Here is a 25,888-nt window from a genome sequence, read left to right on the forward strand (position 1 = left end):
TTTATCAAAAAAAAAAAAAGGATAGAAAGTAGAAACCCTCAGTAGCATTGCCATTTCCTGTACATGCAGAGCCGCTTTGCACCCAATCAGGAATCCCATCAGCGCAATTGTATACAAAAGTAAGGTTTTCACTACTTTGGTCAGCATAATCGCTATTAAGGGTGGTGTTAACTAATTTGTTAGGATCAGGACAACCATCATCAACAATATCCGTTCGGACAACCGGCAGAATACCAATGTCTGGGTATAACTGCAAAACGCAGAATTGTTTTGACATAATATCTATTACAGGGTTATTGTCTTTGCACTTGAGCTCGAAATCCCGACCGTCACAACCTTCGATTGGACCATCTTCTAGTATGAAAGGATGATTGGTTCTTGCTTCTTCAATGAAAGATAGAGGTGTGGAGCTATCCACAACAACAAATCCAATGATGAACAAAAGTAAGAGTGAAAATGAATGGAGTGTATAGTGCATTAATATCGGGAGAGTTTCAGTTTTTCAGAGAATCAAATTGGGGCGCTGTATAGTAGGGTGAATGATTAAGGTTTGTAAATAGGCAGGTAGCAATTTGGAATAAGCCTCATCAATCAAGGAGGCGACTGTGAATTTTTCCACCAGATATTGACACGTTAGAGACAGAAATTTCTATTCAAAAATTTCTCTGTTCATGCCTTCGAATATTCAAGGGAAAGTTTTACTGCACCGCTTTTTTAAAACCGGATATGGATTTGTTACGTCTCATAGTCATATCTAGGGGTGTTCGCAGGGGTGGTGCGGTACGGTTTTGGACCATTTTTAGCACCTCATTTTGCGATGCGATTTAACTAAAACCATAACTACACCGCACCTTATTTTTGCGATCACATGTGCAGTGCGGTGTGGGGCGATGCGGTTTAAAGTTTAGCTAAAACCATAACTACACTGCATCTCATTTTTGTAGTCACATATGCGATGCGATATATAAGATGCGGTTTGAATGATTTGAAGTTGGTATGTTTTTCAAATTTTGGACTTTTTCTACCTAGCCCAAAACTAATTTTTCCCTTTGTTTTGGTCCAAGTTTTAAATTATTGAGCTAGTTTTTCTTTATTTTGGGTTGGCTTTCCTAATCAACACTTACTAAGATTATCAAACTTTTTTTTTGGGAAAACTAGGGTTATTAAACATATTAATATACAGAGATGGTGCAGTGCGGTGCGATTTATGTGGTTTTCTTATTATAAAACTGCAAACCGCACTGCACCATGCAGTGTAGTGCGATGCAGTGCAATATTACTTGGGGTGCGGTACAGTTATGCCATTTTGCAGGAATTTTTGGTGCGGTTTTTGCGGTTTGTGCAGTTTATGCGGTTTGGTGAACACCCCTAGTCATATCACATTTATCTCCATCAATAAGATTTTTTTTTTTTGGTTAAATTATTAATTTGTCTTTCTATTATAGAAGGCTGAAGAACCATTAATGAATGACTAAGGCCCCAAAAAAGTTTTATTTTATCTTTTCTGTTTTCAAATTCTAAAATTGAATATAGAAAAAACTAGACACTAACCCATACGATACATGAGAAAATTATTGATTATGAAAAAAAATCCAACAATGAATGAATAATTTAAGTTATCACTTATGCAATGTTGTTGACAATGCTAAACAGCCTTGAAAATCTGAGACAAACCCATAGAATGGATTTGAAATTTGTTCACAAAGAAAGAAAGCTTTTCGTGAAAAAATATATTAAATTAGTATAAATAAAAAAATTAACTAAAATAATACAATTTAAAAGGTTTCAAAATAATAATAGTCCAATTCAAAATATAAATAAATATATTAAATTAGTACAAATAGAAAAATTAATTAAAATAGTCCAATTTAATATAGAGACATATATTTCTTTATATATTATTGGTCAAAATTCATATAATTTTTTTAAGATGTTTTAACTAATATATCAATACCAGACCCAAATCTTTACCCAATAATAATAATAACAACTACATTTTCTAGAATATTACAATTATAATATGAACCTAAAAATAATGAAAAAAAATGAAAAGGAAGAAGAATAGGTTGACAAAAAAAGAAGAGAGAAACATGAAATACATATTACATGGTGGAATGGAGGGTCTCAAAACTGAAATGAAATGTGGTTTGGTTTTCAAACTTGGTAAAGAAAGAGGTTCAAAATTTTTAAGGTCAGGCCTGGGTTTGACCAAGATCAAACCGCAATAATTTCATATATAACTAATTTAGTGATTAATTAATATGAAATAAATAAAATAAATATATACAAATTAATAATCTTGATTTAAAATTAAAAATATCCGAAGATATTCAAGTATAAAGGAGGCTTAAAAACAAAATGATATTTCTAGCAATTTATTATAGGCTTTAAATAAATATTTATCATTTGAAATATTTTAGTGCAATAGTCAATACAAAAATATCTTTAAAATCGAATATGAGTATGACTTTATGCCATTATAATATTTGAACTCTTTATTACTGTGACAAGTACGACTACAAATAAATAAAAAATAAATCTAAATAGCTTAGCTGTAAACCATTCTGACCGTGGCTTTTAAGACCAATGGTCAATACAGTAATCATGTTGGGATAAAACCAAAAATTCATACCCTCACCTGTTTCTCATAAACAAACGACCCATGTTCTATAGAACTCACTATCTCTGACCAAAATCACAAGGTAAAGTATCACCTAGTCCACGATGATGCTGAAATAGTGAAGAACGAAGTCTAAGGTGAAGATGTGACTTTAGATCTGGCTATTCCAAGCATTCTTCTTCCTCTACTTAATCATGGGTGGAGTCTAAAAAAAATTGACTTCTCACCTCATCTATATCTCTCTTCATCCTTTCACGGCAAAGGAGGGTGTTGTAATGGTAGTGGTTGTGATTTGTGGATTTGGCTCATGTTTGTGATTTATGGGTTTGGTTTGTGCTGGTTGTGTACTATGTTTGGAGAATTTATGGGATGAAGAGGAAGATGAGGAAGAGAGAGATGAGATTATTTTGGTTTTGGTGATTTATGGGCTCGTAATATAGAGGAGATGGGATGAAAAGAAGAGAAAGAGTTGTTCGTTTTTTTTTTTTTTGGAAAGGAGAAGGAGATTGGTGGAGAGCTTTTTAGAAAAAGTATCAGGGGTTTGGTTTGTGCTGGTTGTGTACTATGTTTGGAGAAATTTATGGGATGAAGAGGAAGATGAGGAAGAGAGAGATGAGATTATTTTGTTTTGGTGATTTATGGGCTTGTGATATAGAGGGAGATAGGGATGAAAAGAAGAGAAAGAGCTGTTCGGTTTTTTTTTTTTTTTTTGGGAAGGAGAAGGAGATTGGTGGAGAGCTTTTTAGAAAAAGTATCAAGCGAAGAAATAGTAAGAAATAGTTTTCCAACAGAGTCTCGTATGTTAGGATTAGTGCCCTTAAATCTTACTGTATGATGCTATGTATGATATTAAGTTTGACATTGTGTATGATATTATGTATGACTTAATATTGTGCTTAATGAATTTGTTTTATTTTATCTGAAGTAATGATAACATGAATATTCGGACATTATCATTTGGTCCATGAGACGCATAGTATGTGATTTATGTGAAAAGTCACAGAATATATAAATCACAAGTTCTTTGTAAACTTAGAATTATAGTTCGTAGTCGGTGATGAAATTGGGCATTTCATCTGCGAAGACTATAACATATCAACCACGATGATTTGTCTTGATCATGGAAGTGGAAACTTCTAGTTGATGTGTTAATATGTTTTAAGAGTTAAGACATATTGAACTGGACCGTTGTAAGATTTATTATTTTCCTAAGAACTGTCATATGAATAATAAATCTCACGACTTGTATTTGCATGAACTCTTAATCCTGAGAGAATAATGGACTTGATCATGAGGTGTAGGTTGCTTTGATATATCAGGAGTGAGATCTATAATAATAGTCAAAACCTCAGTATGTTGGGCAGTCACATTTAGTGTTGATGGAACATGTATTCTCAATATGGAATTCATAGTCTCTTAACGGAGATATAAATATTCCCTTGAGATAAGTTTAATGAGTTTGTTATTCAGAAAGTTAGGCCTAACCACTTTAGTAAGACTAAAGTATATATTTATGGAATTAGATTTCATAAATATATAATGAATAACATTAAAGGATTAAATTGGGTATTCAAGGATTAAGATATAGTAATTTACAAAGTGACAATCTACATTAATGATTTTGTATTACTATTAATATTTATGAAGGGTTGCGTGTATAATAAAGTCTTGGGATATAATTTATAGGTAAGGCCTAGAGTGCAACTATATTATATAGTGGTATTAAAATAAGTTAATGGTAAATTTGAACTTGTCAAGAGTTGACAGAAAAGCCCAAGACCCATTGGAGCTAGTGTCTTATTGGTCCCTCTCTAAGCCACACACTTAAGCTCAATTGGAAAGGCCCAAAAGGCCAGCCCAATTAGATAATTGGTTAGATAAAAAGGGAAAAACGTACAGAATTTTATAAGAGAAAAAAACATCATTGAAAGGTGGTGTGTATGAGAGTGTAAGTCACTCTTTTGATTATCTCTTTGTAACCAATTGAGAGTCCACACTTCTTGGGCATTAGTGGAATTGGAGTGAAGACTAAAAGTATTTCTAAGTGCTTCAATCTTTGGTTTTGAAATTCACCGCTTCAAGGTATGCTCACTTGTTCTCTAATTCTGAAATTTTACTTAAAGCACGTTATCAACTTCGAATGATGTAGATTCATTTTAAACTTAATTTCCGCTGCATTTATCTTTAAATCCATCATCGTATTGGAAGGTTGACTGTTTATTTATCATGTCGTCTTCGTCTTTGTCATCATCTCTTTTAATTCTCTGTTTCTTCTAAACCTTCATGCTTCCTACCACAGCTTCAATTTGTTGGTCTAAGGAAGAGATCGACCTTTGTTCTGAGGAATAAGATGTTTGTTGGTTTGTGGGTATGGTGGGTATGGTGTCTTTAGATGTTTTGCTGTTGGTTTGCCGTGGGTCTGATTGTCGAGGGAGATGGTAAAGGAGGAGTATTGGGTTGGGGAAGCTAGTAGAAGGAGAGAAGGCAGAGCGTGCATTTTGGAGAAAGAAAAGACAGAGCATTGGGTTCGGGTTTTAGAAAAAAAAAATTTTTTTTTTTTTTTAATATTGTGCTGATGTGGAACATTATGGGAGTTTCATAGGTTTCAATTATATATATATGTAGATGATTTATTTTTATATGTGAGGATGTTTAGTAAGTTATTTTGAATACATAAATTGGGTATAAAATTCATCATACATGATTTGACATTGTTTTCTTTTCTTTTCTTTTCCTTTTAAGTTACTTTTTTCACTTACAGATACTCACATCAATCAAGTGGGGCACTTTGTGTTTTTACCATATTTACGGAATTGCCACTATTTTCATTTTCAGAATATTTACGAAATTGCCACTATATTCACTTTCTATGAAATTGAAAATGCTAAAAATGTGTTTTCATTTTTGTATTCAAATCCAACTTTTAGAATATTAAAAATGAAAACTGAGTACAAATTCTTAAACCAAAAAAACAAGTTTTTTTTTTTTTTTTTTTTTTTGATAGGTCCTACTGAAAACTGAAAATTAAAACAAAAGACACTACTCTTTTTTCAACTAACCAAACATACCCTAAGCTTTGAGATTTAGGTTTGTAAATTGGCAAGTATAGAAAGCATCCACACCAACTCTTGCATAATAGGAAAAGAGATGAATTTTACACATTTGAGTCACAAAACTTCCCATGTCAGTCCTTCTAAAACTGTGTATATTTACACATTTGCTATAGTAACCGTGCATATATACACAATTACTGTAACTGCTTATACTATTATTTTATTAATTTCTCTCATTTTTTTCTATCTCTTCTCCGTGTGCAAAACAACCCTCATCTTATTTTTCCTCAGATACACACAAACACACCCACACAAACATATCCACACAAACAAATCAACACAGAAATATACAAACACACCCACACGAACAAACCAATAGAGAGAGAGAGAGATCGGTGTTGGTGTTGGCTACTTGTGGATCGGTGGATCGGTGTTGGTGGCGGAGATTAGAGTTTGTGGGTCTGGATGCTTGTGGATCAGTGCTGGTGGCGGAGATCGGTACTTGTGGGTTGACAGAAATGGGTTTTGATGTTTGTGGATCAGTGTTGGCAGTGAAGATCGATGCTTGTGGGTCGACGGAGATAAGTGCTTGTGGGTTTTGATTCTTGTGGTGCTTGTGGTGGAGAGCTGATCTGACTGTGAGAAGAAGAAGAAGAAGAAGAAAAATAAAATGCTTATGGAAAGGAGGTGATCTGACCGTGACCATGAAAGGAAGAAGAAGAAAAATAAGAAGAGGAGGGACAACAAATTGGTCTGAGTGAGATAAGGACAAAGACAAAGATAAAGAGATAGAAATAAAAGAAAAATAAAAAAAATAATAAAAGATATTATTATTTAAATAGAATAGATTGTAAAATAGATGAATTAATGTGGGTGTTTTGGAAAAGTGGTGGTGTAAAATAGAAAAAATAAGTTCTTATTGTAAAATGGACCAAAAATTTTGGCCAGACTGAAACAATTGCTCTAAAGGAATAAGCTTCATCAATCAAGGAGACGGCTGTGTGGATTTTCCAACAGATATTGACTGAATAAGGAGAGTGGGAAATTTTCCATCTACTTGTCTAACACGTTCAAGCCTTGCAAACAGGATGTGGCTTTTTATGTCTCATCTCACATTTGTCTCCATCTATAAGAAGCTTAAAATTACAAAATTATGATGATGCCATTGATCTCCTTAACCAACATAGGGTCATCAATGCATTAAATTGACTGGTTCAACGACTTGCAACAAATTTTTCAACACATATATTGATTAAATTCCCATAGCTTCAACTTCACTTAAAAAAAAAACAAAAAACAAAAAACAAAAAACAAAAAACAAAAAAACAAAAAACAAAACAAAACAAAAAACAAAACAAAACAAAACAAACAAACAAAAAATCCACTTGTTCAAGTAGCAAAAATTTTCATAATTTTTTTTTCGAATTTTCAAACTGACATTAATGAACATCATTTAAGAACAATTGTTCAATGACGACAACTCAGTCTAGTTACTGACAACAAATAAGGAAACTTTTAAATGGTTATTGTATTCTTAAAAGTCGTTAACAAATACATCCAAGTGAGAATCAAATGATCCACATTCAGTAATCACTTGATGACAAATATCTTTTAGTTCTCCTGCTATGATGATGCTATTGGTCATCTTAATTAAGCAACTTAAGGTCATCAATTACATTAAATTGACTGGATCAACAAACAAACCTTTCGACACATTAATTAAATTTACATGGTTTTATAAATATGCATTCTAATCCATTGTTCAAATAGCAAAAATCAAAGTACAAATGTTCAAGTAGCCAAATTATTATAATTAAGTTAAGAAAAATTGTTCAGTGGCTACAATTTGCCCTGTCATTCAGAACAAAGTAACAAACTTCTTAATGGTTTTTGACTTCTAAAAAGTCACTAACAAATGCATCCAAGTGAGAATGAGAAGATCCACCTTCAGTAATCGCTTGATGGCACATATTTTTTAGTTCTCTTGCTCTTTTCCAAGTCTTTTTTCTCTCGCAGCTTTCAAGCTCCATAAACCTTTGTACGAGTTCTAATATATCTTCTTTTGTCACCAATATTTCACTTCCCACCTGTGCTCTCTTCACCCTCCATCCAATCTTCCAGTCTTCCACAATTTGCCTACTGTTAGGAACTTGATCCAAAAATAAGGGGAAAGTAAGCATAGGAATGCCTGCATAAACAGCTTCTTGAGTAGAATTCCATCCGCAATGGGACCAAAACCCCCCTATAGAAGGATGGCACAACACTCTCAATTGGTCACACCAAGGCACTACTAACCCTGTATCACCACAACTCTCTTTCAACCGAGAAGCTTCTCCACGAGCCACCCACAAGAACCGAACACCACTATTACGAAGCGCAGCTGCAAATTCATCCATTTGGGTGTCTGTGAGCACAAAGAAACTTCCCAATGAAATATACAAGATAGAGCCTGCAGACTGGGAATCCAACCATTTTAGATAGTCAGGGTTGTTGTCACTAGTTGTAGTTATAAAGGAACTATGTTCAAGTTCCATGTAACGTATGGCAGGGCCAATAGGGTACACAGGGAAATGAAATATTGCTTTCATAGTGTCGAAGGCTTGAGGTTCAAGCTCATAAACAGAATTGATTAGAAGATACTGTGCTTTGGACCCCTTTGAAATGCATTCCATGACCATTTCCATTCCTCGAGGGTCGTTTTCATGAAACACTGTTCGTAAGTCTTCTAGATGGTTTGAAGAAATTCCCAATATGTTATCCACATGCTCTTCTCCTTGATCTATCACACCAAATTAAGCAAATATGCACCAATCGCAAATCAATTGTTTGCACTTCATATATATAGGTTGGCTTAGTGAAAAAACAAAGAGTGGTTAGTTACGAAAACTAGAAATAGAATTGAGGTTGCTCCCACTTGCATATTTATATATACATTATACATATATTCTAATTTACCAAGTGTTTGTATGTTTATAGAGTACTGGTAAAATCAATTTAATAACTCAATGGAGGGTGTAAACTAGCTTACTATTAGTCTAGTAGCGAACCCTGATTTTTGATAGTCATACTTTCAAGGCTTTATTTTACCAACAAATGAAATTCGAAGGATACATATTTTTAGTACTTCCGTTTTCACATGGATATAATAGATTATAGAACCGCATTCAATATCCCCCACCTTCAATTTTAGGGGCATTTGGTACTAAATTAAATTGTGAGAGAATTCCATAGCTAGCACACAACCCTGATGAATTAAAATTTATATGTTTTGCTTTTTGTTTTTGTTTTTTTAGTTTTGTAACGAGGTTCCATTTCCACCACAAAGTCATAAACAGAACCAAAGAGGGAAGGATGGAGAGATGAGGAAGGTTCTATAGATATATATTACACGTAGCAGACCATGAGGCTGTCAAATCAGAGTCCAAATCTTCTGTCTCATCAATTGTGCTCCACTTCATGCTCTACCAATAAAATTTGGACAACTAGCCTCTCTCGTTAAATGAGATAACTCTGACTTTAATGAGAGAGGCTAATTGTCTTATTTAATGAGATGTCTCATTTAATGAGAGAGGCTAGTTATTCAAATTTTATTGGTAAAGCATGAAGTGGAGCACAATTGATGAGACAGAGAATTTGGACTCGTCAAATCGTGTTTAGGAACAAATTTGATATTCAAAGAACATATAAAAAAAAATATCCAAAAAAAGAAGAACACCAAAAACAAAAAGATAAGACAAGCTCAAATGTCATTGTCACAGAAGCATTAATAATATATTCAATAAGGTGTAGATCTATTCTACCGTTAGTAATTTAATATAGTTCACATTGAATTTTAATCATTTTCGAGCAGTCATATGTTATTTATAGTATATCATTATCATGTGAGTATTAAATGAATATTCTTAAGATTCAACTTATGATGCCTCAGTTTGTTCCTCGCTCTAAGAAAGTATACCATGTTTCGGTAATACCAACTTAGCATCTGTTTTGGTATTTTTTACTCAATAAATAAGTGACACTTGTTTCAAAAAACTACATCAGACTACCCTAATAAATTAATCACAATTTTCTATACTATCGGGAAGATAAATTAATTATTTATTAAAGTAGTCTGATGTGGTTTTTTAAAATAGGTGACACTCATTTATTGGATAGGAAATACCAAAACAGATGCTGAGTTGGTATTACCGAAATATGGTATATTTTCTCCCTTGCTCTTAAGAAGGTCAACAATTCTATCCTTTATGCTTTCTTTTGTTTTGATTTTTTTTTTTTTATTAAAAAAAAAAATCTATATATGATCACAATAGCAAAAACTTTTGTCATAAATTATTAAATAGGGCAATTGTATGTAATAGACTATCACTTTCATATGATCTTAATTCTTAAAAACTTTTTCTCCACTATTTTTAATTGATCACATCAGAATTAAGATAAAAGTTTTGATTCAAAAATTGTCTCCTAACTTCTTCAACTAATTCAACATCAATAATTATTTTATGAGAAAAAGACATAAATATGTTAGCATGAAAATTAGAGCATAGCAAGCAATGCTAGTACTAGTGCGCAAACCTATTAAGTGAAGTGGCAAAAGTTGTGGTTGAGCTTGTGCGAAAACATGATAATGATGTAGCGACGAGAAAAAAGAAGCGGACATGGTCCAAAGCGAGGCCAACGGAATATTCCTTCGAATTCCGACCCCGAATGACCACTGCAGCTCAAAGTCAGCAATGATTCTAGCCACCGGCGGCTCAAGCCGATCAAGGAGCTGCTCAAAGGGAGCTTCCATCTTGGTCTTGACAACTTCGTTGAAGCCACCAAAGTCAACAGTGTTTGCACGCTCGATGACTGTAGGGATAGAAGCGAAGTGGATGTTGTCTGGCTTAGGCTCAGAGCCGATGCAGTGTAGCCACTCTTCAGTGACAACGAAGGTGATGAGAAGGTTGTGTTTTCTTGAAGATAATAACTTGCACAAGCTCATCAGGGCGTTGATGTGGCCTTGGCATGGGAAAGGCATCGCCACCACGTGGAAGACAGTGGTTGGTTCGGCGCCGGTAGAATCCATAATCGGAAACTGAATGGATCTGCTGAAGATTGAAGAAGAAGAAAAAGTCAACAAGTTGACAGGCTGCTGGTATTAAGGCTTAAGACAATACACCTACAATGCTACTTCATGCTAGTATTTAAGCTAGTTACTTGTACGAGGAAACTCCGAAATTGTCATTGCACATGTATGAGATTAATTTATTCAAGCTTATAAGAGTAAATTGTCCCTGCATATGAGCTTAATTTATATATATTATTACTGACGGAGGCACAAAGAAGCTACAATTTTTTTTTCCTTTTTTTTTTTTAAATACTATTTTGATCTTAAAGTTTATCAAAGGTTTGTTTTACCTCTCTAAATTTTAAAAAATTCTTTTTTCATCCTTAAAATTTGTAAAGAAATTTTTAAATAATTTATAAACAAAATTAAGGATAAAAAAAATAATAAATAAAAACTTTTTTTAGTCGTTTAAAGACGACTAAAAATAAATCTTAAGCACATAGAGTAAAACATTTTAATAGTTTAGGAACTAAAAATAAACTTTTCAATTATTTAGACACAAAAAATAAACTTTTTAAAATTTAGTGATGAAAAATTTAGGGACTTAAATAATATTTTACTCTCTTTTTTTTTGGCAAAAATGCACTTTTCGTCTCTATATTTTGGCCTGATTCTCATTTTAGTCCTTACATTTTATTTTTATCATATTTAGTCCCTATTTAGGAAAACGTCATCCATTTGAATCTCAAGCGTTAGTGCCTTAATGGAAATATCATATGTGGCAAACAGCGGATTAAAATACTATTTTCTCTCTCTTATGTGCCTCTACTCCTCCTGCCAAATCACCTTCCCACCTTAATTTCTTGCACGTGAGCTTCACATGACACAATCACATGTCCAACCCACACATGTGACAAAAAAAACCCCAAATGTTCTAATGTTCTAGTGTTAAACCCTAATTTCAGAAAATACACTCACCATCACTGTCATCCTCAGCCACACTCCTTACCCAAATTTGATGAAACCTTAGATCAGCCCTTACATCAATAAAGAAATTGTTCCTCTGAAAACCCACATCAACCCACATTGAAGCCAAATACCCAAAAGAAGTGAAATACCCACATCGATCTAAAGACAAACGTGAAAAAAGACCATTTATCCTAAAGGTATGTTCTCTCTCTCGATCTCTTTATAGCTATAAGTGGACCACAATGATAAAACAAGTTTGATTGTTTTGTTTTGGAATTTGTAAAATACTGTTTGTCTTTTTTGTTTGTTGCTTTTTGTGTTTCTGATGGTTCCTTTCCGTGGTCCATGTGTTCCCTTCCCTTGTTCCCTTGTTCTCGTGGTTGGTTATATTAGTTTATTATTAGTTTATTAATTTAAACATTAGTTTATTAGTTGAAAAGTGTTTTGGTACTAAATTTAAATGCTTGGTGTGAACCCAGAGCATGCAAATTTTCACCAGGTTATTAAGGATGATGCTGCAATATTCATGACAGACTTAGTACAAGGTCATGAAGAGATTCACATATATGTTGATCATCCAGTAGATGAGCCTGAGGAGTTAGAAGTTGAGGATATTGAGTCATTAGAAGTATTACAACTTGGTGAAAAACCTAGTGTTGAGCCCTTAGGAGCAGAAGTTAGGAATGATTAGGCATTAGAAGTTGTAGACCCTGAAGTTATTAAATTTGATGACCCAGTAGATTATAATCATCATGCTAGCTATTATGAAGATGAGGTTGATTCTAAAGGTGATGTTAGTGACCATTATTATGATCAAGCTACTTATGAAGATGATTATCATTATAATTTTGATTTTCATGATAATGATGATTGGTATGGCCAGAATAATGGGGACTATAGACATGATAGTGGTAAGTTTGTTTGGCATGATAATGAGGAGTATGACAATGATAACCATAATGATCCTATTGAGGTAGATGCTAAACAATTCTATTCTAGAAGGGCTGGTAAAGAACCGGTCATTGAGGAGCAATAAAAAGAGCCAGTTGATGAAGCTGTAGAGGATAGTACTAACACTAGGGAAAGTGACCTAAAAAAGGAGCCAGACCTGCACCCTACTAGAAGGAGTTTTGATGATAACAATAGTGATAGTTAGGACAACAGGGAAGATGTTCATGATGAACCAGTCCAAATGGGTGCTAGGGTAATGAATTCAGATTGTGAGAGTGAGGAGCTACATAGTCTTGATGACTCATCATTTGACACTGCTCAGGGTGAGGATGACAGTGATGATGACCATCCTGCTACTAATGAGGTAGACAACTCTGTCAAGAGAAGGAAGTTTCCAATGTTTAAGCCAGTAGATAAGGCTGAGCATATTAGGTTTAAGAAAGATATGATTTTTACTTCACCTAGGCAATTTAAGGATGCTATTACTGATTATGCAGTTAATGGAGGTTGGGGTATAAGGTTTGTAAAAAATGACCTGCAGAGAGTTAGAGCTTGTTGCCGACCTAGATGTAAATTTGAAGCATTCTTGACAAAGGTGACAAGGGAAAGGAGCTATCAATTAAAAACTCTGATACCTGAACACACATGCACCAGGAGTTATAAAAATCCAAGGTGTACTTCTACATACATTAGAAAAAAAGTTGTTGAAGAAGGTTAGGAGGCAGCTAGACATTAAATTGAAAGAAATTCAAGATACTATCCATGAGAAATAAATAGTGAATATAAGTGCAGGCAAAGCAAGTAGAGCTAGAAAGAAGGCTCAAGATTTTGTTGATGGGGCTCATAAACAACAATACAACCAGCTGTGGAAGTATTGTGAAGAGTTGAGGAGGTGCAATCCTGGTAGCACAGTGTTGATAAAGGTCCATTACTTTAATGAGGGTAATTTAGTAGCTAAGATGGGCTTGACAGTTGTTGTGCCCTATTTTGAAAGATTATATATATGCCTTGAGGGTTGCAAGAAGGGTTTTTTGGCTGGATGCAAGCTAATTATTGGACTGGAAGCATGCCATTTGAAGACCAAGACAGAAGGCCAATTGGTTAGTGCAACTGGCATAAACCCCAATGATGAGTACTTCCCTTTTGCTTTTGCAGTAGTAGAGGTTGAAAGCAAAGATTCTTGGATTTGGTTTCTGAATTTGTTGCTTGCTGACACAGGTGATGACAAAAGATGGACTTTCATTTTAGAAGGTACGTATTGAATGTGAACTACTTGGTTTTCAAAATATGATATGAATATGCTCTATATTCACTGTAATGAGTTGTTGTTCTTGGTAGGGATTGGTCCAAGCCTTTGTTGACAATTGGCCACAGTATGAGCACAAGATTTGTTGCATGCATCTATATAATAATTTGAGAAAGAATCATCTTGGTGTGCTCATTAGAGACTTGTTATGAAAAGCAGCCAAGGCAATATATAAACAAGAGTTTAAGAAGACAATGAATGAACTGAAAGAAGTTGATGAAGATGCATATAATTGGCTTAATGCCCATTCAACAACTATCTAGGCTAGGCATATGTTCAGTGGGGATGGAAAAAGTGACAGAGTGCTTAACAACATGTGTGAAAGCTTCAACAACAGGATTCTTAAGTTTCGAAGCAAGCCAATGATCAACATGGTATGAGTTATATTTGTATGTGTTTTTATTTCCATAGTTATATGTGTTTTGAATGATACATTCGTTGTCTATTTGTATGTGCTTGCAGCTTGAGTGAATTAGGTTGTATTTAATGGGAAGATTTCAAGCAAATAAAGAGATGATTTTGAAGGTAGAGTCAGAATTGTGTCCTAAGATTAGGAAAAGATTATATAAAGAGAATATGGACAGCAATAGGTGGCTAGTATGTTGGGCTAGTCAAACCAAGTTTGAAGTGCAAATATGCTAGAAAGTTTCACTATGGACCTAGTTGAATCCAAGTGTAGCTGTAAGAAATGGGACATAATAGCTTGCAGCTTGAGTGAATTAGGTTGTATTTAATGGGAAGATTTCAAGCAAATAGGGAGATGATTTTTAAGGTAGAGTCAAAATTGTGTCCTAAGATTAGGAAAAGATTATATAAAGAGAATATGGGCAGCAATAGGTGGCTAGTATGTTGGGCTAGTCAAACCAAGTTTGAAGTGCTAATATGCTAGAAAGTTTCACTGTGGACCTAGCTGAATCCAAGTGTAGCTGTAAGAAATGGGACATAACATGTATACCATGTGCCTATGCAATTTCTTGCATATTTTTCAACAAAGCGAAGGCTGAAAAGTATGTGTATGACTGTTACAAAGTGACTACTTACCAGGCTTGGTATGAGCCACTTATAGATCCAATTAATGTGTAGAATATGAGGAGATGCAATGGCCTTCCGCTTGTACAGCCTCCTATCAAGAGAAGACCTTCTAGCAGGCTTAAGAAGAAAAGAGGTAAGGAGCCTGATGAACTAAGAAGTGGAAGGAAACAAAGGGGAGTAGGCATCTCCAAGTAGTGCAAGTATTGTGGCAAACTAGGGCACAATAGAAGAAGCTACAAGGGAGAAGTTGGGGGGAACTCTTACGTACCAAGGAATGGCAAGCAAACTAACAGGAGGACTAAGTAGGTAAAATATTTACACTCTTGCCTTTTAACAGAAGTAGAATTTTTTTTTTTTTTTATGATAACTGTACTAACCTCAGATTTTTTGTATGACAACAACAGAAGTGCACCTCCAACCTCCAACACTGATAATCTCAGAAGTGCACCTCCACACTCAAGTGATACCACATCCAATCCAAGCCAGAAAAGGCAGAAGAAGAGCAGGGCAGTCACATTTAAGACTCTCAATGCAATTGGTAATGTATCAAGGTACATGGAGGCAATGATGTTTGCTAAGAGCCAATCCTCTGTGCATGGTCCAGGAAGATAAGCAACCTAACAGTGGCTCTTGACTCTAGATGCTATTTTTTTGTTGTTATGCTCAAGCCTTTTTGGCTTTCTTTTTTGTACTGGCTAAACAATTAGCCTTAGTTTGGTATAATAATTTAATGGCTAAACAATGGCCTCGTTTTGGTAATTATTTTGGTACATCAAAACTTTATTTGCAGCAGCAATGTATATCTTAACTGAAATAGCAAATTGACAATGTTGACATTTACTTATTGCCATTTTATGATAATTTGGGAAGTATGAGAAGTAGCATTATGTATTGACAATTTTTCAATAGCATTTTGTATATTGAGAAGTAGGTATTTGAATTTCAATAGCAAATTGACAATTTTTCTTGTTACCATTTTGTGATAGTTTGAGAAGTATGAGAAGTAGCATATCATATCAAGTCATGCCATTTCATTATATCAATATATTAGACAAAAGAGCAAGGCCTAAATACACCAAGCATCTGCCTTGACAATTGAATATCATAACATCAAATACACCAAGCATCTATCCAAATTAATGAAATTTTTTTGTTCCATTGATAACTATTTCCAATTACAAGTAAAGCAGCAAGTGGGAAATTGCTGATTTAAAGCTTAATATCACAAAAACTCACAACAACAACCAAAGAGTTTCACTAACCAAATTGCAAAAACTAACCCCACCTATCTAACCAAATTACAAACCTTCCATAACTAAAAGGACTAATCTAACCTGGAGGCCACCCACCTATCTAACCAACCAAAGACATAATCACACATAGGCAAATCCCACAAATCGCCAAAGACAGTGCCAACATTCCTACAAGAAACTTTTCTCTCCTCTTGCAGCTTGCAATTTAAGCCTCAAGTGTGATAATTCTTTGCCTCTGCTCTGGGATAAGGACTTTGCAAGCTAACATATTTCATCATCACGTCATTCGAAAAATCTACACTTGCGTCTAACCTGAAATTGAAATCAAAGATTGAACCCATATGTATGCTTACCAAAATCGCAACAAAATACTAGAAAAAATTAAAATTTCTTTAATATTAGACATTACCCAATAATTTGGACAACGGTAAAACCTTCTACCAAGGTTATTCGCTGTCCACGACACCACTAACACTAGTTTCTTGCCATAGAAGCATCTCGTTGGACCTCTTCTCCTCAAGCTTCCACCAATTGATACACAGCTTGATTTCATGGTATGTGATTTCGAGGTAAGGGCAAAGGCAAAGGAGCTCAGATGTACGAGACGAGAGGAGCAACAAATTTAGGTCAAAGGAGCTTAGATCGTGAAAAATGGAATTCAAGGATTATTATTTTGTTGGAGGTGGTGGTTTAAAAGGAAGGGAGTGACAAACACATGTGAGTGTCACGTGAGGCTCAAGTGCAAGAAATTAAGGCAGGAAGGTGATTTGGCAAGAGTAGTGACACATAAGAGAGAGAAAATAATATTTTAATCCGCCGTTTGCCACATATGATATTCTATTAGGATACTGATGATAAGAACTAAAACAAATAGCATTTTTCTAAATAGAGACTAAATATAATAAAAATAAAATATAAAGACCAAAACGAGAATCGAACCAAAATATAAAGACAAAAAATGCATTTCCATGTTTTTTTTCTTTTTTTCTTTTTTTTTTTTTTGGTGTATTCCAAGCAAGCCATGAATTATACATTAACCACAAACTCAACACATGCTATGATATGCTCTTCCAACTTTTGTTGATTTCCTATTCAAAGGAAGGATAGAAATGTTTTGATATTCTCTTTGTTACAAAAGTAACATAACACATGCTATCAAAGCATAGTCTCATGAGAGAGCCCCCTCTTCTATTGCAACAAATTTCTCCATATTCTAGAACACATCTACAAATCTAGTTAAATTTGGACATTATGCCCGGTCACTTCCCCAAATTCTTCCATAAGCTAGACTGTTTCGATATTTTACAATCATATTGGGCTATTAATGAGTCTTAAGAGACTTAGTAAATGCAAAAAGAAAGTTGAAATGTTTGTCATAATTTTTTTTGGACTTGGCTGCACCAATATCAAGCCTTCGTTTCTTTTGCAAACCATGACCAAGCAACTTTTTACTAATAGGTCACGAAGTTAAAGTACCATGTACAAAATTGTTCATGCTAGAGCAACTATAAGGGAGATACAACAGCTGGCTAATTTCATCCTAAAAAGCTATGAACAGAAAACAAAACGCCAGCAAGCAATTTGTTTAGGTACCCCCATATTTCTGTACTTTTAACAAAAAACGATATTATCAAAGTAAAATAAACTGAGAGATCAGACAGCACCACAAGCAATGAAGCAAGTCAATCAGCGTACTTTAACCAATTCAACATCATACACCAGCCATGAATCCGGTGGTACATTTTCACCATGCCCTTTACTCCCGTATCTGCAACACAAACATGATACTTCAAGCAAGGGGCTAACAACCCAAAGAAAGAAGCAAAAAGAAATATGCTGCAATATACAGTCAGAATTCAATCACATACCCCATTGATGGTGGGATGGTAAGTCTTCTCTTTTCACCAACACGCATACCTAAGAATCATGCATAAATGTCAGCCAAAGAATGCTAAACAATAACTAAAGTGCAATAAAAGTTCAGTCAGGACAAATATCTCAGTCATTACCATTAATACCAATGTCCCAACCCTCCATAACTTTTCCCACACCTGCAAGAAGCCATATATGTTAAAAATCGTATTAAACTAATAAATCTTATTTGGCAAAACCATGATTCTATCTCATATGGTAATACCTAGGCGAAACTTAAAGGGAGCATCACCATCATTTGAGTCAACTGATTCTCCATTATTTTTCAACTTTCCATTGTAATTGACACTGATCTGGAACCAAACAAAATTCATATCAGCATTTTTCTAACATACATGTCTTTGGTTTGCTCTAGTAGAACATGTACAAGATGAGAATATCATTTTTGGTAAGCTACCCCTCAGAGCTCAGATGGCCCAGTAGAAGAATAAATCAAATTACTCTATCTTTTCATTATTTGGATCAAAGATTGCATGCAACAAAAAAGCCTTTAATTAATATCATTCGAAGTGACTTGCCTTTTTCCCTGACGCAGCTACTTTGCTGTCTGGTTTCCCCATTTCTAGCACCTCAAGGATTAATCCATTAGACAAGGTCCAAACTTGAGATGACTTGTTATCAGCTTTCTTGTCCACTGACAGAAGGGATGTATTCATGTTCAAATCTTTCCCATTCTCCTGGGTTTTATTCTTTTTCTTCTTCTTAATATTTTTTCCCGAAGAATGATTTTCATCAGCAAATGCATGAGAATTGCTGTCAAGACTCCTGTACAAATAGAAGAATGATATAAACAGAAAGCATAAAGCATACAGCAAACAAAGACTAAAAGAGTCACCCAAAGAACAATCCGCCTTGCACTCAGCTTAGCATTCAGAATATCTAGATGGCCAAGAGCATTATCTACATAATTGCATCCTTCTCACAAGTGAACAATAAAATGAGAATGAATTAAGCATGCGCCTTAGTGATTTTGACTCTCTCTCTCTCTCTCTCTCCTGTATTTGGACTAGGTTGGAAGGGAGGGGGGCAGGGAGTTCATGCAACTTTTATATGTGTTTCTAGTATTTGTAGAATTGAATCTAAAAGAATACTAACTTGTCATTGGCTGGATTTGGATTTTGTTTGAATGTCACAGGCAGACCAAGGACAATGTCTTCAGCCTTTGCCCTGTTTTGCTGAGCTCCATCCTCTCTGACAACATTTTCATGATTACTGTCAGATTTAGAAGCTTTCACATCCCTTGCCCGTTGTTTGCTTTTCTTTTTAAGTTTTTCTTCAGAGCCAACTTCAGCGGAAAGCAGCAAAAGATTTTCAGGCAGTTCAGCATCCCTACTCAAGTAAAAATAAGACAAAGTATGAACAAACTAAAGCCTTAATAAAAACTCTCAATAAGAGGAATATGTGATGTCCCAATTAGTTGACTGCGTGTTAGGCGAGTGTGAACTGAGTGAGTTCCACATTGGGCATGTACTAGGTTGATTTGGATTTTATAAACTACAAGAAATCTCAATTGTAACTAAAGTAGTCCTTTTGGGGTAGGGTGCAGATGTGACTAACACTTTTCCTTGGTATTAGTGCCAACCAAGTAACCCCATGTATCTCTCGGAGACACTGCCCCACAACGAGGGCCCCAACAAGGACGTCAGAGATTTCAGTGGAGCAAATTGTAATGCCCTAGATTGAAATTGAATAAGTTACTGTATTGTGTAGTTAAAAACTGAGTTCCACATCAGACATGTTCTAGGTTGATCTAGGCTTTGTGTTTACAAGGAGACTCAATTGTAACTCGACTAGTCCTTTTGGGGTATAGCATAGATGTGGCTAATGCCTCTAAGCTTGAATGTATGTATATGAGTAAGTTATATATATTCTTCTTTTTATATATTCAAATCTCAAATCACAGAAATACTCACTTGTCATTTTGTTGGGTGTTATTGTCTTCAACAACAGTGCTATGCTTATGCTCAGCTTCATAATTCCTCCCTTCCTTTGTTAGTCCTTTCTTTCTCTTCTTTGGCCTTTCCACATCTTCAGGGCTCACTTCAATGGAAGGCAGTGAAACAGTATCTGGCAGTTCAACTCCCCTGCACAAGTAAATTCACAAAAGCACAAGGATCGACAAACAGAGTTGTCAGTAAAAACCTTCTGATTAAGAATTTTACATGTATGCACAGTTGCACACTCATAAGAATTAAAAATTCTAGCATATTTGGTCATCAACCTTTAACCTTTGTTTCAAAATCATCCTTATAATCTAAAATGTTTTACGTTAGTCACTACAATTTCAAAATTGTTTTAAATATTTCCTTATCATCATCTGATGGATAGAAAATTCTGACATGGCAAATAGAATTCATGCCACATCCTCAAAGTGACCTTTATTTGATAAATTCCATTAGCTACGTCAACATTCTCCATCGCTTAGATAAGAATAAGGACCTTTTTGAAACAATTTAAAGCATCAGAAAGATTTTGAAACAAAGGTCAAAGTCTGAGGACCAAATATGCAATTTAACTGATATTAAAAATTCAAACAACAGATCACAAAATCACTAACTTGTCATTGGCTGCCTCCCACTCCTGTCCATTTTTCATACACATATCTTGCCCCATATTATCAACCCTTGCCTCATCTTTAGGGGCTTTATCCTCTTTAAGAATATTACTACAGTTAGCATTATCAGCCTTGAGAGGTTTCTCCTTAAACCGCTCTTTTCTTTTCCTCTTTGGCTTTGCACCATTTTCGGGGCCTACTTCAGAAGCAGATGGCATTGAATTGATTGGCGGGTCAGATTGCCTGCACCAAGCATGGAAAACAGAATGAACACTTTCCCCAATGTTGCTCAACACAATTACCATTAACATAAGCAGTATAGGATTAAAAGAAACCTTTCTTAAACTTAAACATTTGAGAAAACACATCTGGTTGTTTTTGTGTGACCAAAAAAAAATTATAAACCAAGTAGACTCTAAACAAGATAAATTGACACACCAGTCATGCAGTACTCACATTTTTGGCTGAGCATCTACAATCACATTGTCAGCTTTTATTTTTGGTTCAATGGCATGATTAACATCATCTTCTGTCTTCTTGTCACCGTTTCCACCTGTTCCCTCATCAGCTTTGCTTTTTACTTCCTCAGTAGTTTTCTTTGTGGTGGTTTTGCTCTTGTAGAGAACTACAATGGGGAAGCTGTCCTTATCTTCACTTTGTAATACTGGCTCACTGCTAATACCATCGACTATATTTTTTGGTTGAGAACATCCCCCATCATCAGAGTCACTCATTTGGTAGCTCTTCCTAAGCCATCTACAGCTGCCCTTCCCATTCTTGGGTTTCTCATTATACAACATTTCCTCTGTAACCACCAAAAAACATAGAGCAAAAACTCAGCATATATTCCATAAATATTTACAAACATGTACTACTGAGTGGGTATACCTTAATTGGACAATGGAAACACATGAGACATGTATTCAGCAGGAACAGAAAGAGAACGATGAGGTTAGCTAAACAAGGAAATGAGCAGCATAACCCTGAATTCGAATATATGGAAATGTTGAAGAACATAAGTAGAGCATATGCATGAGAACAACCAGGAATGTGAGGAGATTAGGTTGATATATATATATATATATATATATATATATATTGATTTAGTAATAATTGATCAGAAGTGATTCAATAATCTGATGGTTGCAAAGTACGCAGCTCTTATCAACATGACCAGTCCAACCACACTATCAGATTTATTGTTAACTTTGACTATGATCAAATTCCATTCACAAACAAGTTTGATAATTGTAAGCTTGTAAATACCATTAAAGAAAAAGGTTCAATATTGGAACTAACCCAAGTCCACTAAAAACCAATTCTCTCATGCAGCACAAATGCACAGCATGTATTAGCAGAACAAATAATTGTTCGCACTTGGGATATGAGTTCTTCAATCAAAATGATAATGTAGAAACTACCACATCAAAGATGACACATACATAGTCCCCTCCATCTGGTGTGATCTACACCAATGACAAAAAAATTAGAACTAATGTTATAGGCTAAATTTAAACATTGTATAAGAAAAACTCATAAGGAAAAAAGTGAACCTCAGAAAGTGTTTTTTTAACGTACTTTCATCATTGGAAATGGGAGAAGGTGGATAGACTTCTGGCTCATCATCGTCAATAAAACTATTCTCGTACACGTCTTCATCACTATTCTCGGATAAATCTGTTTCCGTGTCAGCAATATCTTCTCCACAGGGTTCTCTTGACATTTCAGTAAAGGAAACCACTAAAACAAATTCTCAAGCAACTAGTCAATAAACTCTTTCTACCACCAAATTGGTTGCTAGTAAGGTGAGAATTTATGTAACTTTTTTTTTTTTTTTTTTGAAGATGAGTAGATAGTGGAGAAGAGGGAAGTGGGAAGTGGGGTTTCAATCACAGATTTCAAGCCTAATGTTTTATGTTGATTTTATCTCCAAAAGATGGAAAGCTCATCTAAACTGATCCAAACTTACCAAGCATAATTAAATGAACAGCTCCAAATTAGGGGATAAAACAGCAAACCGTAATTCTAAATTCTTTTTTTTTTCCCTACTTTTCCCCAATGATCAAACAGGTATTAAGTGCATAGACTTTTTAACTAATAACAAAAGTTAAAATAGCATAATTTCTTGTCATAATCAATACCAAAGTCCTAACCAACAAAAGGATACTGCTGGCTAGTGCTCACATAATAACCAGAAAGGAAAATACTCCGAGGACCAAGCACTGAGAAAACGACATCATCAGCCTCCTCGAATTCCAAATTCACTTGCAGCGACTCAGAATTCACAGGATATAAAGTGCAAAGAAAAACAGGACTCTTGTTTCCTATATTGCACTGAAGTATACTTCTTTCTTCGGCAGTACCAAGCCCCAGTGTTGCCTGAGTAAACCCAAATAAACATCATCATTCACAATAACAGTCAAAACCCAGTTCAGGAAACCTCAAAATCTCTTCAAAACTCACACGGCACAGAAGATTTAAATCAAACACATCCCATACCTTATTTATGAATTGAAATGAACAAAATTTTCAAAACCCAGTTCAAATGAAACTCAAACTCTTTACAAAAAGCAGCCAATACCAAAAAAAAAAAACATCAAAATCGGAGCTTTTTCCTCAAAATCTATTCAGAATACAAAACCAATACATAGGATTAAATAGAAATTGGCAAGCTCAGCCTTGTAAACAGTACCATTGATAAGTGAAGGCGTCCTTTTGTATCATCATGTTCATGTTTGAAAGGATTCCCGGGTTTTACTTCAACTCCTGAAAATATATATACACACACGATTATAAGTTATAACACGTGTAGATTGAGAATACATTGCAAAAAGTGACAAGTAGTTAACTTTCCAGACTATTAACCAAATGATTTTCTAAAAAAGAGAGTTCGTGTTTTTTGGGGAACTTACCCCAGAAAGCCATAGTTTTGGTATAGAATCAGAGCTCCAAGTCCAACAGAGGCGTTTGTAAAAGTAAAACCATAGAATGAGCGCAAATGGTCTTTGTCTACTTTTGTTAAACCCTAGAACAACCACAGAGCTCTTTCTTCTGACTTGATGGAGGCACACAAAATGAGGACGTTCTATTTTAAAACACAACGTTGCCATATTATTATAGGTGAGATCCAGATGGATTGTGACGTGGTAAGCGCTTATGGGAAATTAGGCGGTACCCGCTTTTGCGCTAGCTGGGCTCAGCGCGGGACGCTATAACCTTTTTGCATTAATTTTGAATTTTTCTTTGGTTTTGGTTTGAATTTTACAACTTGCCTTTTTATATTGGAAAATTCAAAATTTCTATATAATCTTCGCAATCAAATAGTAGTAGTAGTCTTCTAAAAAATAAATAAATAAATAATAGTAGTAGTAGATAAAAAAAATTAAAAATCTTCTATAAAAAAAAGAGGTGTTACGTTCACAATATTTACACAACAATTTTAGAACAAATCATAAGTGTTTAAGCTTGTGGGGCCAGAAAATCGGGTAGCCTCGGCCCACTTTAACCCAGGCCCAAATGGCTTACGCCGAGAACGCATGATGTGTCCGAGGATGACCGTATCCTCGGTCGTCCGAGACCTTAGTACGAAGAAGGGGCAAGCCCTAGGCGAACTGTCACCTCGGCATTGAATACGCTCACCTAACCCTTCTAGCCGCATTAATGGGGATGTAACCCCTTAACAGGGCAACATCGATCAGAGTGAACCACTTGAGCACGGATATGACCTTTAATGGGATAGGCTGTCAGGAGGAAGGCCAATAAATGATCAACAGGAAGAAGAAGATGGTGATATATAAGAAATGTGAGCAAAATGTAATGGGGGGGTTTTTTGGAGGAGGGGAAGAGAAAACCTCCTCGGCCATGGGCCGAGGAGCATCCCCCAGTTGTAAATCGTTCTAAGTATTTTTTTCAATAAAAGAAAAGAGTTCATGCTTCGTGAACGCCGGCCAGCGCCTAAACTTTCGATCCACTCTCTACAAATTCATTGTTCTGGGTTCGTTGGGCCTTTAACCCATATCCTTTGGGCTAGGGTTACAAAAACAGACCCTACAATTGGCGCCGTCTGTGGGAAGAATTAGTGCGCTGGCCGGTGCAACAGGCGATTGCTCTAAATAATCATTCTACGGAAGATCGATGGTGATGCAAAAAAAAAAAAAAAAAAGAACTACCAAACAAACATTGCAGAAAGATAAAAGTTCAAGACAGAAGATTTCATGGCAAAGAAAGGAAGCTTGATATTATTTCATAAAAAAAAAGTACAAGATACAATCAGAGGCTTAGGCAGACGTGTTTTATAAACAAATTTACAAGTTAATTCTACAATCAGAGGCCCAGGTGGACCCGTCCTAGAACTAGCTAGAGGGAAGTGTCAACCCGTACCCTTATTGGCATCAAGAGAATGGAAGAACTTGACAATAAGAGGGCGGAAGGGGGCTGAGGCTGGCTCACTTCAAGGCCACCAACAACTCCTTTCTCGGGGCGGCGGAGCTTGAACAAAGCGAGGAGCAGATGCAGGGGCTCCGGGATGCCCTCCCCCATGATGTTCCCTTGATTCTCTCCAATCCTCACGAGCGTTGGCCGTTGGAGACGGCAACACTCGGGCACCAGTCATGACATTGGTTCGCGCGTCTCCTCCGTCGGGGGTGCGCTCCAGGGAGAGACGTTAGGTACTTCAGCGACGTCCCTCCTGGCCACCGCGTATGGCACTGTCAGTGTTACGCCTAGACTCTGCCGCACCGGAAGCCCAGTGGGGGCTGCGGTCACAGCGGCTCTTGGCACGGATGTCCTCACACCCGCCCAAAGCCGCCCCATATCTACCAACTCCGGTCACAATTCTGGTGGGGTTATTAAAGGGGCTGGGGGAGCTAAAAGGGTGTGTTTTTTGTTTGTGTTGGGAAGTTCATGGAGTATGGAGAAACCATCCCCCCGGAAAGCCTTATATAGAGGATGAAGGTTGGTGAGAATTAATCCACACAGAATTCGAAAAGAGAGTTACCAGCAGGATTAATGACGAAGCTACCAAATTCCAAGGGGACCGTAGACCGTTGGATTTGTGTTAATTCACGAGGACATTAATGAAGGCGCGTCTCGCGCACCAAAACGTCAAGCATGGAACACAAACGGCCAAGGGACGCTTCGTAAATGAAAAAGATGAGGGCTCGAGCTGGAGG

At 35.7% G+C, this 25,888-nt stretch overlaps 2 protein-coding genes and 1 long non-coding RNA gene across 5 annotated transcripts; 1 reads left to right on the forward strand and 2 right to left on the reverse strand.

The window, feature by feature from the left end:
- Window positions 1-7,547: 7,547 nt before the first annotated feature.
- Window positions 7,548-10,911, reverse strand: LOC111995566 (UDP-glycosyltransferase 87A1). Its single transcript, XM_024027471.2, has 2 exons — window positions 10,246-10,911; window positions 7,548-8,452 (listed from the first exon to the last, which is right to left on the reverse strand). The coding sequence occupies exons 1-2, from the start codon at window positions 10,736-10,738 to the stop codon at window positions 7,554-7,556; spliced, it is 1,392 nt and encodes a 463-aa protein (XP_023883239.1). The 5' UTR covers window positions 10,739-10,911; the 3' UTR covers window positions 7,548-7,553.
- A 746-nt stretch (window positions 10,912-11,657) lies between these two features.
- Window positions 11,658-15,884, forward strand: LOC136064672 (uncharacterized). Of its 3 annotated transcripts, none has more exons than XR_010626257.1 (5): window positions 11,658-11,886; window positions 12,169-13,891; window positions 13,979-14,320; window positions 14,409-15,284; window positions 15,383-15,884. It is a non-coding gene; the product is annotated as an uncharacterized LOC136064672 (long non-coding RNA). The 3 variants fall into 3 exon arrangements; XR_010626259.1 differs by having other exon boundaries at window positions 15,030-15,284; XR_010626258.1 differs by having other exon boundaries at window positions 13,859-13,891.
- Window positions 15,885-16,214: 330 nt separating this feature from the next.
- LOC111986181 (peptidyl-prolyl cis-trans isomerase FKBP43) lies at window positions 16,215-23,797 on the reverse strand. Its single transcript, XM_065766690.1, has 14 exons — window positions 23,630-23,797; window positions 23,410-23,483; window positions 22,885-23,096; window positions 22,296-22,432; window positions 21,174-21,522; window positions 20,721-20,960; window positions 20,077-20,247; window positions 19,259-19,492; window positions 18,682-18,928; window positions 18,369-18,456; window positions 18,241-18,282; window positions 18,100-18,148; window positions 17,927-17,999; window positions 16,215-16,543 (listed from the first exon to the last, which is right to left on the reverse strand). Exons 1-14 carry the CDS (start codon window positions 23,640-23,642, stop codon window positions 16,514-16,516), a joined length of 1,959 nt encoding a protein of 652 aa, XP_065622762.1. The 5' UTR covers window positions 23,643-23,797; the 3' UTR covers window positions 16,215-16,513.
- Between the last annotated feature and the right edge of the window lie 2,091 nt (window positions 23,798-25,888).

Source organism: Quercus suber, unplaced genomic scaffold (genome assembly GCF_002906115.3).
Source record: "Quercus suber isolate HL8 unplaced genomic scaffold, Cork oak 2.0 scaffold_731, whole genome shotgun sequence".
NCBI lineage: Eukaryota > Viridiplantae > Streptophyta > Magnoliopsida > Fagales > Fagaceae > Quercus > Quercus suber.

Excerpts from the sequence above, each read along its gene's own strand:
- LOC111995566 (XM_024027471.2), bottom strand. The coding sequence starts at position 10,738 with ATGGATTCTACCGGCGCCGAACCAACCACTGTCTTCCACGTGGTGGCG. Across the intron at positions 8,453-10,245 it reads TTTGCCACTTCACTTAATAG|ATCAAGGAGAAGAGCATGTG; the intron begins GTTTGCGCACTA and ends TTGGTGTGATAG.
- LOC111986181 (XM_065766690.1), bottom strand. Across the intron at positions 18,149-18,240 it reads TTGGGACATTGGTATTAATG|GTATGCGTGTTGGTGAAAAG; the intron begins GTAATGACTGAG and ends CATGATTCTTAG. Across the intron at positions 18,000-18,099 it reads ACCATCCCACCATCAATGGG|ATACGGGAGTAAAGGGCATG; the intron begins GTATGTGATTGA and ends TTTGTGTTGCAG.